This window comes from Macaca mulatta, chromosome 17 (genome assembly GCF_049350105.2).
Source record: "Macaca mulatta isolate MMU2019108-1 chromosome 17, T2T-MMU8v2.0, whole genome shotgun sequence".
In the NCBI taxonomy this organism is placed as follows: Eukaryota; Metazoa; Chordata; class Mammalia; order Primates; family Cercopithecidae; genus Macaca; species Macaca mulatta.
In genome coordinates, this window is record NC_133422.1 from 19,157,084 (window position 1) to 19,172,270 (window position 15,187).

General features: G+C 34.2%; 1 protein-coding gene across 5 annotated transcripts in view; it reads left to right on the plus strand.

Annotated features, from left to right (window-relative positions):
- COG6 (component of oligomeric golgi complex 6) overlaps window positions 1-15,187 on the plus strand; it is a 101,676-nt gene that overhangs the window by 29,348 nt on the left and 57,141 nt on the right. For all 5 annotated transcript variants that reach the window (XM_077974394.1, XM_001088372.4, XM_077974395.1 and 2 more), the window contains exons 9-12: window positions 3,241-3,369; window positions 3,446-3,537; window positions 5,787-5,851; window positions 10,672-10,763. In XM_077974394.1, coding sequence (XP_077830520.1) covers window positions 3,241-3,369; window positions 3,446-3,537; window positions 5,787-5,851; window positions 10,672-10,763 — 378 coding nt within the window. The remainder of the gene's footprint in view (window positions 1-3,240; window positions 3,370-3,445; window positions 3,538-5,786; window positions 5,852-10,671; window positions 10,764-15,187) is intronic.

Below are 15,187 nucleotides of genomic sequence, written 5' to 3' on the forward strand. Positions count from 1 at the left end.
CGGAAGATTTTAAGAGACATTTAGAAGTTGAGTGGGGGAGTAAGTTTTTAAGACCAGATGATTAGAACAAGATAAATGCTAAAAAAGAGGAAATTGGCCTTTCATTAAGTAATTATTTTCAAAGTGGTAGTTTCCTTACATTTAGGGAAAACTTAATAATGTGTCATGCTAACCACCAGATGGCACTATATGAACTTAGTAAGTAATGTCTAAAAGCTTCACTGTCCATTATTATGTCTCAAATAACGTAAGTATTATAGGCAAGAAAAATGTCAATTATTGAAATCCCTGGGGAAAGTTGCCATTACTCAGTGTTTCTTATGTAGTATATAACTGGAATGCTAATGCATTATTGACTTTTAATAATAAATCATGTATAATTATAAATGGAAGTGAGAAATTTTGATAATTTCTTTCCTTTCGTAAGCCTTTAGAATATAAGTTATTTTAAAATGTAGTAATATGTACAATGCTGATTTTTCTTCCTTCTTTATGTATTTGTTGTGTTTCAAAGAGGCACTTCTATACTATTATCTTTTAATTTGCTTTTTGATTAAAAATTTTCACCTTTTAATTTGTTTTTTGACCAGAATTTCTTTGACGGTAGCTAAAACACGATTTTTAAAATGAGACTTAATTTTAACTAGGGGTATTTGAGAATATGTACATAATTTGAACATTCACCCTGAAAAAGCTCCATTTTGAATTTTGATTATTGTTGGAAGAATGTCTGATTTTGGTGAAAGAATTTTTCTTCTGTCTCTGGGCCTTCCCAGGATGTTTCATGTCTAAAGATATTGAAGGTTCATATGGCTTATGCTGTTTTTGCTTTAAATTATATTTGTTCTATAGGAAGATTGACATTAATATTAATGTTTATTGATATTTTATAGTGTTAAACAGATGAAATTCCAGTGTTTGCCAGGCTTGGTAATTTACCCCCTATTTAAGATACCAGTAGATTCACTGGATTCTGTTACAACTGTGGTCCCAGTGGACAGTCCTAGAAACAAATTTTGCTGTTTATTTTTACTGTGGTTAATAGGGTCTTGGGAATGAGGATTAGCTTTATATACTTAAAAAGTTAAACATTTGTGAATTTTGTGCTGTGATAAGCAGTCATATTTCAGAGAATCAGGTGATCATTTAAAAGAAGGCATTCTTCACACTAAATGGATTTATAATTTAAGAGCATGAGGGAAAAAATAGCAATGAGCATTTTGGTTCTAATTTGTTTAAAAAATAGAGAGTAAATGCAGGGCAATTATGCAATTTAGCAAAACTTAGCTGGATATTACACTTTCCCTTTTCTGTACTAGTATGTCACCACAGGGAATCTCAAAACCATTTCTTTTTAATGGAAAACAAACACACAAAGAACCATAGTCTAGTTAATAGTAAACAGTCCTCAAAAAAGGTTCATATTCCTAAATATTTATAGCTATTTGCCAGTTCTACAGGCTTTCTCTTTTATTTTGAAGTAAACGATCTTTCACATGTTTACCGAAATGTGGATTTTTCATCCAATTAACAGCATATGAAAGAAAGCTATGTAGCCTAAGATATTAATTATTTTGGGTATCTTGGGAAGTTTTGGTAATAGGTTATCGACATAATTCTTTTTTTTTTTTTTTTTTTTTTTTTTGAGACGGAGTCTCGCTCTGTCGCCCAGGCTGGAGTGCAGTGGCCGGATCTCAGCTCACTGCAAGCTCCGCCTCCCGGGTTTACGCCATTCTCCTGCCTCAGCCTCCCGAGTAGCTGGGACTACAGGCGCCCGCCACCTCGCCTGGCTAATTTTTTGTATTTTTAGTAGAGACGGGGTTTCACCATGTTAGCCAGGATGGTCTCAATCTCCTGACCTTGTGATCCGCCCGTCTCGGCCTCCCAAAGTGCTGGGATTACAGGCTTGAGCCACCGCGCCCGGCCGACATAATTCTTAAAATTTGGTATGGTAGAATACTGTTTAGAGGTTTACAAGTTAGTCTAGAATCTGCTGACATCAGACTGCTAAAATAGATTGTGTTTTTCTTTATACTTTTAAAATGGAAAGAACTTTCAATTGAGGGATGGATGTCAGGAATGGTGGCAATAATGGGAAACAAGACTGAGTCAAGTCAAAGAAATGGGTACTACAGAGAGCTCCAGGCCCTTTTTATAAATTGAATCCCAAATCGTCCTGTTCCCCAGTTAAAAGCTTTCCTTCCCTACCAGTTCCTTCACCTTAGAAAGCCTTTCCATGCCTTTTCAATTATAATAGGTGACTTCTTAATACATGTTTTTTAAAAAGGTATTTGCTTGTATATGTGATTGGTCAGTAAATTTAAGGAACATCTATTATGTCTAATATTGGAGTCAAAATAAGCTTTTAAAAATGGATAGCAATTTTTAGAGCAAATTTTGGTGATAAATTGTGATAGTATGTATAAAGACAACTTTTTAATGTAGAAGAGAAAACCTCCATTTTTGGACTGCGAATTCTTTTATTTTTTTCTGAGACAGGGTCTTGCTCTGTGGCTTAGGCTGGAGTATAGTGGAGCAGTCACTGCTAACTGTAGCCTGAACCTCACAGGCTCAAGGGATCCACCTAACTCAGCCTCCCGAGTAGCTGGGACTATAGACATGCACCACCATGCCTGGCTATTTTTTTTTTTTTTTTAATAATGAGAAAGGGTCTCATTATTTTGACCAGGCTGATCTCTAACTCCTGGGCTCAAGTGCCCACCTTCCTCGGCCTCCCAAAGTGGTGGAATTGCAGGTGTGAATCACCACACCCAGCCTTGGATTGCAGAGTTCTAATTATAATCAGCTTTTGAGAACTCTTATGGCTTTATGTAAAACAGTAGAGCATCGTTTTAGAATATAAATATATATACTGAAATATACTGAAACCTAATATACTGAATATACTGAAACCTAAAAAGTTAAGTCTTCCCACCTTGGCTTGATTTTCCTACTTTTACTAAGTCCATTGCTTTATCCCTTATTACTGCTGCCTCTGCTTTAGTCCCATATCCCAGCATTGTTTCTTAGGAGGGTTAAAAGTTTTTACTTTTTGACTGAATTTTCAATGCGCCAAAGTTATCTCTTAAATATTTTTTTCTTGTTTGAAAGCAGTGTTGCTTGACCGAATGCCTAAAAGAGCTTTAAGTACTTGCTTGTCTCAGAAATTGCATGAAAATCTGATATAGCCACTAGAGACAAAGAACCCCAACCATTTTTTGTACAACTTGTTTCTTCTAGATATACCTTAGATGAATTTGGAACAGCCAGAAGAAGTACAGTTGTTCGTGGATTTATTGATGCGCTCACAAGAGGGGGCCCCGGAGGTACACCTAGACCAATTGAAATGCACTCTCATGACCCATTGAGGTATAGTAATCAGACAGCAGAAGAGGAGTGGATGTTTTTCCAAAGGAAATCTTCATTAACATTTAGTTTTCATTAGGTATGTGGGAGATATGTTGGCTTGGCTCCATCAAGCTACTGCTTCTGAAAAGGAACACCTTGAAGCTCTCTTAAAGCATGTAACTACACAAGGTGGGTCCACCGATTATATTGCTAATGCCTACATCCTGAAAATAACCCAAGCATCTCTGTTTCTACTCTTGTTGCCATCTTCTTCACTTAGATAAACACCTTGATGGTATAATAAGTGTCCTGATTAGTCTTTCTCTTCTCTGGTTTCTCCCTCATTCTGCTAATAGACTTTCTCTTCCATCACCTTTGTCCTGTCACTCAACTGTTCGGTTTTATAGTGAAAAATAATGACCTTTCATATCAAACCTAGACTCCTCTGTGGCACTTTTAAGAAATTTCTGGAATATCTAGCATACATTATCTCAAATCCTCTACATGACGCATTAAAGGTACAAGGTGGTATTATCTTAGTTTTATCTGTGTGTAAACAGGCTGAGTGACTTGTTTAAGGTCTTGAAGCTACTAATTCTTTCATTTCTGCTACCCAGCCTCTTTTTTCATTCTCATGACACTGTTTTAAAATTTTAAAACCAATTATCATATTTGTTAGTATGTTTCTGCATTGCTACAAAGGAATACCTGAAGCTTGGTAATCTATAAAGAGGTTTAACTTGACTCACGGTTCTACAGGCAGTAGAGGAAGCATGATGCCCACATCTGCTTCTGGTGAAGGCCTCAGGAAGCATAGAGTCATGGTGGAAGGTGAAAGGGGAAGAACCAGCATGTCACATGGTGATTGAGGGAGCAAGACAGAGAGATGGGAGGTGCCACACACTTTTAAGCAACACTGACTATTGTGAGGATAGCACCAAGCCATTCATAAGAGATCCACTCCCATAACCCAAACATCTCCCACCAGGCTCCACCTCCAACATTGGGGATTACATTTCAACATGAATTTAGAGGGGACAAACACTCAACTACATCACCATATATACAATGTACTTAAAATTTTTGTCTTGATGTCAAGGAAGAAAAATAACTGTAGTTGAGTGTTGCTGATGTCTTGTTTACAGAATTCCCAATCTTCTTAGTTGTGATTACCTAAGGAGGCCTGTTTTAGAGTTTGAGGGTTTAGTGTAGGTATGATTTTAAAATGTTCTATTTTTGATAGGAAGTTAAGAGAGACACTGTGGCTTGGTATCACTTGACTGTTTTACATAGCTCAGCCACACGCCTCTGTGGTTCACATTATCTGCAAGATGAGTCAGTGTTATGGTGGTAATACTAACCTCATAGATTCTAACTCTTCAGTATCAAGATTAGACTCAGCATATGTTAGATTGGCACAAAGTGTGCATTGTTAGGTTCTCTTTCTGTTATTATTCTCATTACCCCGTTTAAATAAATGTGTTTCCTTAAAGATGTTTTAGAAAAGTATATATAAGGCAGTGTTAAGGAAGAAAATAGATTGTAGTTAGATGAAGTAGGTTATTCTATAGGAATGACTTCAATCTTCTGGGCCTCAGTTTTTCCATCTGTAAAAATGAAGGTGGTTACAAGCAGTAAATGTCAAATACCCAGTACAGAGCTCGATAAATAGTTGGTGTTCGGAAAATACTAGTTTTTCTGTAAGATTTCAAGGTGTATTTTTCAACTTTATACCCTCAGTGTATGTGCTAAGCAGTACTGCCTGGAACAAGATGTTTGTAAAATAAATGCTAATACATCTTGGCATCACTTCATTCAATGAATACATTTCAGACTTTTTTTTCCTCTGTCTTATAATATTTTTCACAAAGAAATACTCATTTTATTAACTCAAAATCAAATGAATTAAGGCTTTCTAGACGCATATTAGGTATTATCACAATTAGTAATATGTTAACACAATTAGTAATGTCCCAAGAGATATCAAACTTACCAAAATATTGTTATGGTTAATTTTTTTTTTTTTTTGAGACGGAGTCTCACTCTGTCGCCCAGGCTGGAGTACAGTGGCGCGAGCTCGGCTCACTGTGAGCTCTGCCTCCCAGGTTCACACCATTCTCCTGCCTCAGCCTCCCGAGTAGCTGGGACTACAGGCGCCCACCACCACGCCTGGCTACTTTTTTGTATTTGTAGTAGAGACAGGGTTTCACCGTGTTAGCCAGCATGGTCTCGATCTCCTGATCTTGTGATCCACCCAACTCGGCCTCCCAAAGTGCTGGGATTACACGCGTGAGCCACCACGCTGGACCCTGTTACGGTTATTTTAAAAGTTATTAGTGCCATTAATTATATGTATTATATATTATTTGTTTTTTGAACTTATATGAAGCAAGGTATAATATGGAAACAAATATTAATTATGTAGTAATTAATTTTAGGTATTGAAGAAAATATTCAAGAAGTTGTTGGGCATATCACTGAAGGTGTGTGCAGGCCTCTAAAGGTAAAATATTTTGTTTTTACATATGCTATATGGTACCTGGTTAAATTATTACCTTATTTGTAGGAACTTAAGAAACTGATACCAACTCAAATACAATCTATAATTTTTTCAAATTAGCACACTGATGTAGACTAATAAGAAACATTTTAAAATAATAATTGCCAGTTTTCTCTCTGAGAAAGAAAATTGGTAATATTTGTAGTTTGCATATATTGACCTATCTTTTACAGATTATATTTCCTGTAGTAATTTTTCTTATTTGATTGAGAAAAAAATCTCTTAAATTTAAATAGCAAATCTATGAACTCTTAACAGAGAGATTTACTAAGAATATTTTGTTTACTTGATTGCTTCAAACATAGAAGAGTTTTTGCTTATAGCAATAAATAATGATTAATCCAAGGATAAAATAATATGTATTAGTATTAGCAATACTATTTATAGTACAAGAAACAGAATTTGGAATCAAATTTGAGTTAGAATTCCCATATTGCCACTTAATTGTGTTTACTTATTCTATCTGCTTAACTCTTCTGCGCCTGAATTATGCTCCCGTGGAACCTGTATGTTAAAACATCTATCATCCAGGGTTGTTGTGAGGATGACTGTGTAGATGAAGTACATAGTTTATGACACTAAGTATTTAGCAGATGGTAAATACCTTTGTTTTCCTTTATTAATATTTAGAGAATACTTGGCAATTGTTGGTTTACTTTTCCTTGTAAACCAACTTCCTTGATTGACTTCAATTTCGTACATGGAAATTGAAATCCAGAAGTTTAATTAATTTTTTCAAGAAATGAACTTTAAAATTAATTTATTTTATTTCTAAGTTTTTTTTTTTTTGGTATATGTTCCAGGCAAGGAAATCTCAGATGACACACTTTGTGACAATTGATTATACTGACAAATTTAACTGTTACTCTAACTTGATCTCATAGGACGTAACTGTATATTCAGAAAATAAATGGCAAAGTATCTTGAAATTATTTTACTTATTTCTCCCAAATGAAATATTTACTTGTCATAGTTTGATGTAGACATATATAACTCTTATAAATATTGTTTATTTTGTATACTGGCAGTTACTGGAAACATAGAAGAAGAGGAGGAATAAAATGAGATTTATTTTGCTATGCTTTTATACCTTTTTATAACTTCATATAGTTAAACTCCTAGTCACTTTATCAAAGTGACTAGGTAAAAGATAAATTTTACTTTATCTGCCTTACCTTCCCCCCTTCCTTGCTTATGTAATTATGTTTCTTTTTACAGCTGTTCTTTCTTTTTTTAAAAAAATTTAATTTATAATTTTTGTGGCTACATAGTAGGTGTATGCTTTTCCTTTTCTTTTTAAAAAGTAATTGTGTAAATATTATAATTTTAGAATCTAAGGGTTATAATGGACTCTTCAGTTTCCTGTCCTGGTTTGAGTAAGAATTATTATATCAAAAATGTTTAAACTAATACCCACCAGTTAGATAAAGACGTTATATACTGAAGTCTGCCTTTGTTTTAAAATGTACTTAGAAATTCTCATTTCATCTTCCTTAAATGTACATGCTCAGAAAGATCTTTATGACAATTGTAGGACCTTACTGTGATCTGCTGGCAAATTTAAATATAAGATGCCAAAGGGAAAGAAGACACTAGTAAGCAGACAAGTATCTTTTTGTCGTAAAATGAAGAAAAATTCCTTTTCTGAAATGACAGAAACTTGAAATCTTTCCATATGATGATAATATGTATTGCATACTCCAGAGAATATTTAGCAGGTGTTCACAATAGTTACATATCAAATTAGCTTGATAGTGATATATAATCTAGCAATTTCATACTTCCCTTCCTTTTATACTGATAGACAGTGTTACATTATTTTAGGAATTTTTTTTCTGTACTTTATTTGGTGGTTATATTTTCAGTGATATAGTTGTTAGATGAGGAAAAAAATTTTGACTTTTAATATTTCCTTTTGCAATTATAATTCTGAATTTTTCTAGTGATCAATCTGCTTTTATAATCTCACTCATACAAAATTTCTTCTTCCTAATTGATAAGCAACTAAACTTTTTCTAATGACATATGATATTGGATGTTATGGCTACTTTTCTGTCCATTATTCTTCTTTGTAGAAATGGTTTTTTTTTAGAGTAGGAGATTTTGATTTTTAGAAGCATAAAGAAAAGGTTATAGTGGTAATGGGAGATAATCCTTGAGAAACTATATATTTGATTTATTCTACCTTGTTTAATCTTTTCTTTGTCTTAGTAAAGTGAAACATCATAGGTGGTAGATTAAATATTTGTAAATGTATGCATTAAGATAAGATCTGTAAATCTATTGCCAGTTTAAAGAATTGGTGCTCTAAGTTTAAGATTACATATGTTGTGTAGAGGATACTATCCATGGCTCATCAGCATCAACCCTATTACTTTGTACATGTCTTTACTCCAAAAATTGTAGCTAGAAAGATCAGAACTAATATATTAAAATTTTTTTCAAGCCCATGGGTATAAAATCCTTCTTTTATGTGAATGTTTTAGATTGCTGATAGATTACCAGCTATCATTTGAATTTTCTCTTTTAATAAAAACTTTAGGGTAGTGTATGCTACAGACCTTAGATTATGGCGGGTTCTGTGAAGGCAGGCATAATGTAAAAGATCAATGGCATGAAAAATAAAGCTGAATATTGTACACAACATAGTCATTGGGCCCTCAGATTGAGGTATACATAGGAACAGATGTCTACCCTGAGCAGCTGTCTGTGATACTAAGGTAAAGGAAGTTCATCATCATCTTTTTTAGTCCTCCCTTCTTCCTATGTCCCCTTCATGAACACAAACCCACTCTCTTTCTCTTGCTCTCACTTTTTCTCTCTGGCCTTGGAGAGGAGAGCCACTGTTCTTTTAGCTCTTCCCTACCTTCTCTGCTGTCAGGGTGCCTGAAGCCCATTTTGCTACTTTTAATATCTGCCTTTATGGTTGATGCTGCTTCTCACAATGCAGTTAGGATTTATTGAGTGCTTATGATATGCCAAGATCTGTTCCAACACACTTTATATCTGAGCCATTATTCCCATTGCTGCTTTCCAGCTCTGCTAATGATTTTTCCCTCCACTGTCATCACAGTGATAATTTCCAGCCCAGTTGCTGCTACCACCACTTCTTTGGTCTCTTTGACCTTTTTTACTTTTTGTTTCTCTTGTCTTTTGTTGTTTCTCCTGTGACTGTTGGGTTTTGCTGAAAATGGTTAGCCTCTCATATAGCCCTCATAAGACAGAGTGTTTCTTTCTGTGTGGCAAACAAAGCATTCTTGGTGTATTATTTGTCAGTCTTCTGATTTTCCAGCCTTTCTCTGTTGTATTTTGTATTGTAGCTGTTGTATTGTTTATTGCCGCTTTCCCTCAAAACCTTTGTATTCGAGAGAGATAGAAATTGTTTTTTTTTCCTTCCTCCCTCCCTTCCCTCTTTTATTTTCCTTTCTTTCTTTCTTTCTTTCTCTCTCTCCCCTCTTTTCTCTCTTTCTTAAGGGAGTTAGAACTAAGAATATTTTCTTGATGCCTCAAAATTCTGGAAGGCAGGTGGCCATATAGCTGAGATGGTGTTTAAAATCTGCTAGTAAAGAGCTGTTTGCCTACAATTAACATTTTTTATATTTTTCTGTAATAATTATATTAAAATTAAGAAAATATCACTTTTATTGATATAACATATAAGTCACTGTTAAGGTCTTGGTTTAAAAATAAATTATAATATGGAAAAATATATTTTTTAAATTCAAATGCCATTCATGATCCATGGTATTGTGGTAGTTAGATAGTCTATCACCTATACCAACAGATGAACCAATTTCATAAACATATTAATGTAAATGTAAATTGATTTCTATAATCTAAGAGGCTTTTGTATGCAGATATAAAATGTCATTTTAGCAAATCATAGTTGTTTTATGACATATGCCAAAATCTAAATACAGAGAAAGTTCAACTTTTAAAAGCACTTATTAAACATCTGTTGTGTGTATACTGTTCTACCAGACGCTACAGAGATGTAAAATAGGCAGAAGAAGACATAATGTCTATACTGTATTTGTATATAGAAACTAGTTAGGAAAGCAAGAAGATATAATGTAAGCAATAGCTTAAGGGCAGATACAATATTTAAGTAAGCATTTATCAGTGTAGTTTAGATTATATTCATTAATAAGAGAAAAGAAAGATCAGTGAAGGATGAAATTTAATTAGAAAAGATTCATATTTGCTAAATCTTGATGCAGATCAAGTTAATCTTGAACTAGATCTGATTTTGCTCTGGTAATCTTATAATTTGGCAAATATGTTGGTGCTAATTCAAGATTTGTCTACTTTTCTATTCTTTGATTAATAGACAAACTTGATATAATAATTTATAGACTGGAATTTTTTTTCTTGAATATTTGGCAATAAAGCAGTATGTTTTCATTGATAATCTGTTTTATGGATGTAGCAGTTGCCTTTACAATTTAGTATTGAACCAGATTCCATTATATACTGGTGATAAATCTCAAATGATCTCAATGTATTGATATTTCTGGTAACAACTGGCTTGAACCAAATTCTGCAAATAATGGGTCAGCTTTTTTGTAGAGTGTATCTATATTAAAATGTTTGTTACTTTACCATCTTGTATGACTTACTACTCAGAAATTATTTAGGAGGCATTTTGTGATCTCTGCAATAATAAAAGTTTGTCTTTGCTATTCTATTCATACCGTATGTTATTAATGAAAAAAAGTTATACTTTTAAGAAATGTTTACTTTCTTCTCATGTATTTTAATAGGTTCGAATTGAGCAAGTAATAGTTGCTGAACCTGGGGCAGTTTTATTATATAAAATTTCTAATCTCCTCAAATTTTATCACCATACAATCAGGTAAGTGGAATGGCAAAATGTGTTTGCCAAATCCAATGTGCTGTTTCTTTCAGTTAGAGCACAGTATAAGATTTTTTTTTTATATTGTGTATGGTAATTATACACTAAGTATAGACTAAGCATAACTAGTAGAACCTCCACACCATGTAAATCATTATATGCATATTATACATGCTGTGCCTTAAGGTCTATTATTTCCTTTCTCCTTTTTTCTCCAAGCTTAACTATACACACACACACACACACACACACACCCCTTATATAACAATATGAGTCTATAACGTAAGTCTTTATTGAGTCTTCCTGCATTAGTAAAAGACATCCAAGGCAACTAACGCAACTATACCATATACTCACAATAGAGCATAGTGAATTAAATGTTCTATTCTGGATGTAAATAACCTAAATTCTTCAGCATTTAGTTTACTATAAGTGATAAAATAGAACCATAGCTTTATCTTCGCTACATACCAGCAACTTTATCTGATTAGGAACCACTCGTCTTATAAAAAATGTAATCTTTGACTCCAAAATATGCATTCATTTTTGCTTTACATTTGTCTGTTGGTGGTATACCCTTGAGTTTTATTATAACTGTCACTGTAAGACTGTTACATGTGTAGTTATGTTACAACAATGTCTTTCCAAGCCATATTTTTGATAGTTTTTGTATTTTTCCATTAAATAATTATTTAAAAATTACTTGGCTGGGCGCGGTGGCTCAAGCCTGTAATCCCAGCACTTTGGGAGGCCGAGACGGGCGGATCACGAGGTCAGGAGGTCGAGACCAGCCTGGCTAACATGGTGAAACCCCGTCTCTACTAAAAAAATACAAAAAACTAGCCGGGCGAGGTGGCAGGCGCCTGTAGTCCCAGCTACTCGGGAGGCTGAGACAGGAGAATGGCGTAAACCTGGGAGGCGGAGCTTGCAGTGAGCTGAGATCCGGCCATTGCACTCCAGTTTGGTCGACAAAGCCAGACTCCGTCTCAAAAAAAAAAAAAAAAAAAAAATTACTTGTTATACAGTATGCCAGTATCAGGAATAGTAGGCCAACTGTTAAAAATCTAAGAAGAATATAACTAACATTACCAGGAAAGGTTGAAGGAGCACTAGTTTACAGAGTACCAAAAAACTGTGGTAGGGTTATCACCTACCCCTTAGTGACAGACAGTAGCCACCCAGAACTTAACAAACAGCTAAGAAGGGGATTTTACATCTTACTAGTAGATTTTCAAACAAAACTAACAAGCTGTAGTCTACAAAACTGATCAGAGATAGGATTTGGATTAGTCCCTTAATATTTTAGATATAAACTTATTGTCATCTTTCCCGTAATTCAAAAGCAATGAATTAGTTTCAGTTGTAATATTATAGCATCCTATAATAAGAGAATAATAAATACTTAGAAAACACAAGGACAGCTGAAAGCTGGACATAGCAAGTGCTGTGTTATAAAAAGATGCTGGTAAAATAATTTTTAAAATTGTTTATTTAATAATGTCCATAATGGGACTAAATGAAATTTATTATTTAAAGATATTGATATGTTAGTTTCTAATGCAGAAAATGTTAGAAAAAAATAATTCAGATTCTGAAGATGATAATAGGTTTTTTAGGCTCTGATAATTGTAATTTTTCTGTCTTTGAAGATGATATTGAAGATGACAAAATCTTTTTTTGATTGACTTTTTGCATGTACTTTTTCTACTTGTTCACACATTTCCTCATTCAATTAAAAAGTTGACTGTATACTTGCCATTCTTCTAGGTAATAAGGAAACAGTAATTAACAAAACAGAACTTAAACTTACATTCTAGTAGGGGAGACAAGCAAGTATAAAATAATAATTTTTGGTAGTTATAAGGGTACTGAAGATGAAGCAGGAGAAAGGAAATAGAAAGTATAGGGAGTGACCATATATGACTAGATATATGTGTGTGTGACTATTTTTGAGGCCATTCAGTAGAGGTGGTATTTGAATACAGATGTGAATAATATGAAGGAGTTGGGCATGAAAAGATCTTGGGGAAGAATGTCCAGGACAAAAATACACTCTGCTACTGAAGCTAGGAAAAGCTTGCATTTTGGAGGACTAGAAAGAAGACCAGGAATTGGAGTATAGTGAATTGGAAGGAGTAGGGGGGGATGAAATAAGAAAGGTAGAGAGAGGCCAGCTCGTATAGGATTTTGAAGGCCATAGTGGTTATTTAGATTTCATACTGAGTGAATAAGATTGGGAAAAATGTGAGGGTTTTGAGTGACTTGAGCAGGTTCGTGTTACAAGGTTACTCTGAATACTCTGTGAATCATGTAGTGTAGTGAGACAAAAGGGAAAATAAGGAAGATATTTAGAAAGCAGTTTGTGGTCCTGAGAAGAGATGATGATGAGTTTAGACTAGGGTGACAGTAGTTGATTTCGGAGATAATTTATGTCACAGCCAATAGGACATGTATACATACTAGATAGCGTGAGGTGTGAGGAGTCAAGGATGAATAAGGCTTTTGGTTTGAACAGCTGGGTGAATGGTTTTGTTTGCTGAGATGGGGAATGCTGGAAAGGAACTGGTGGATGGGAGTGGTGGGTAATGAAGAATTCCGTTCAGTTTTGGCCTTGTCAGATTTGATGTATCTGTGAACATAGAGTAGGAGATTTTGAGTGAGCAAATAATACAGAGAGAAATCAGGGCTGAAGCTGTAAATGTCTTAGTTTTCAGAAAATAGATGACATTTGATGCCATGGGAGTAGGTAAGGTCACTTGAGAAATGAGTATAGATAAAGAATGGGGCTAAAGACTGAGTCCTGGGAAGCTCCAATATTTTGAGGTCAAGAAGAGGAGAAACCACAAAACTGGCAAGGAATAGCAGTGAAGTTGGGAAAAAAACAAGACGCATGCAAGATCTCAAAAAATTCACCTCTTATACATTAAAACTCCCAACAAAAGGAAGATATAGAATCCAAAAAACAGGGACTCGAGCATGCTTGGATTATATATCTTTTCCTTTAAAGCTTTTCTCCCTGGAATTAATAAACACTTTGATTTTGTACTTTACTTTCCTATGCCCTTATCACTATTTTGGATCCAAGGTATTTAAGAGAACTCAACACTTCATTGTCTCACCATATAGTCCACCAGGTAATCGGCCTCTCTCCTGCCCCTGTCTGATACCCTTCTTGGAGCCCTCATTCCCCGCCAGTCTAGATGTGTTGCCCTTTAGGCCTACTGCAAGCTGCTTGGCTGTCACACTGGGGTTTGTCTTCTTCACTAGCCTGTTCATTGGCTTGTTTCGGGTATCCCTGATTCTTTGGTCAGCTCTGAATAGTATTTACATGAGTGTAATGATGTAAACATTGAATAGTCATTTACCAGAACTCTGTGCCCGTGGCTCTATTAGGAAGCCTGGGGAAGGTGAAGTTTGAGTGTGTTGTGGTGGAGGAGGAGAACTGTATAAGAGAGTTTAACTCTCATCTTCTACATCAGGGAATTTGTAGATAATACCTAAAACTGAAAAATCAAGTAATAGTATAAGCATGTTGGATAGAAATATGGAATGAAATGTCAGAAGAAACGTCTACAATTATCTGGACCAGTTACTGGAACATAGTGAGTGCTCAATAAACATTAGTAAATTCTAGATCTGAGTAACTGCAAAGTACAGCTGATAACTACAAATTTTAAAAAAAAATGTAAATATATGTTGAGCTCTCTCTAAATTTTTCATTAAATTGCTTCTATTTGTTTTCATTTAATTTGCTTCCTCTGTTGCTTGATGTACACTTTTGTTCAGAGAAATACTTGTTTTTATTGCATGTGCAGGCGTGTGTGGGAATTCCATCCAGTTTATTTTAGTATTTGGTTTACAATATTTTTAACTGAAATACTTGTTGTTTCTTTAAAATATAAGTATTATGGCTATTGGTTTAGCAATTTGCTAGTATTTTGCTGTTTGCTCTATATATGTATTTTACTAATAATTTGCTTTTTTTCATGAACTATGTAAGAATTTATCTAATTTATTTTGGTTTCAGAATTGTACTGAAATATTACATTTGCAGAGATTAATATTTGCTTTTATAATATATCGTATGTGTTTTGATTTATCAGTAAATTTGCTGTGTTTTAGCTTACTGTTTGGTAGTATTTAATGCCATTATATTCATCTTTAGCAATCTAAAATGTTTTAGGCATGGAAGATGTTGTGATACCTTTAGAAATTATAATTCCCTACTGGATTACAGCATATTTTCATATCCTTAAGAAGCTTTTCCCCTAGAAAGTTGTTAAAATCATTTTTAGTGTGTGAATTAGGAGAAAAAAATTGGGAATTATTTTATATACGTACTTGTCTTAGATCTTGGCAAAAATGGGAAACCTCCTTGAATGGGTCTAAGAAATATCCTTATACAATAGCAAATTGAGGATTAT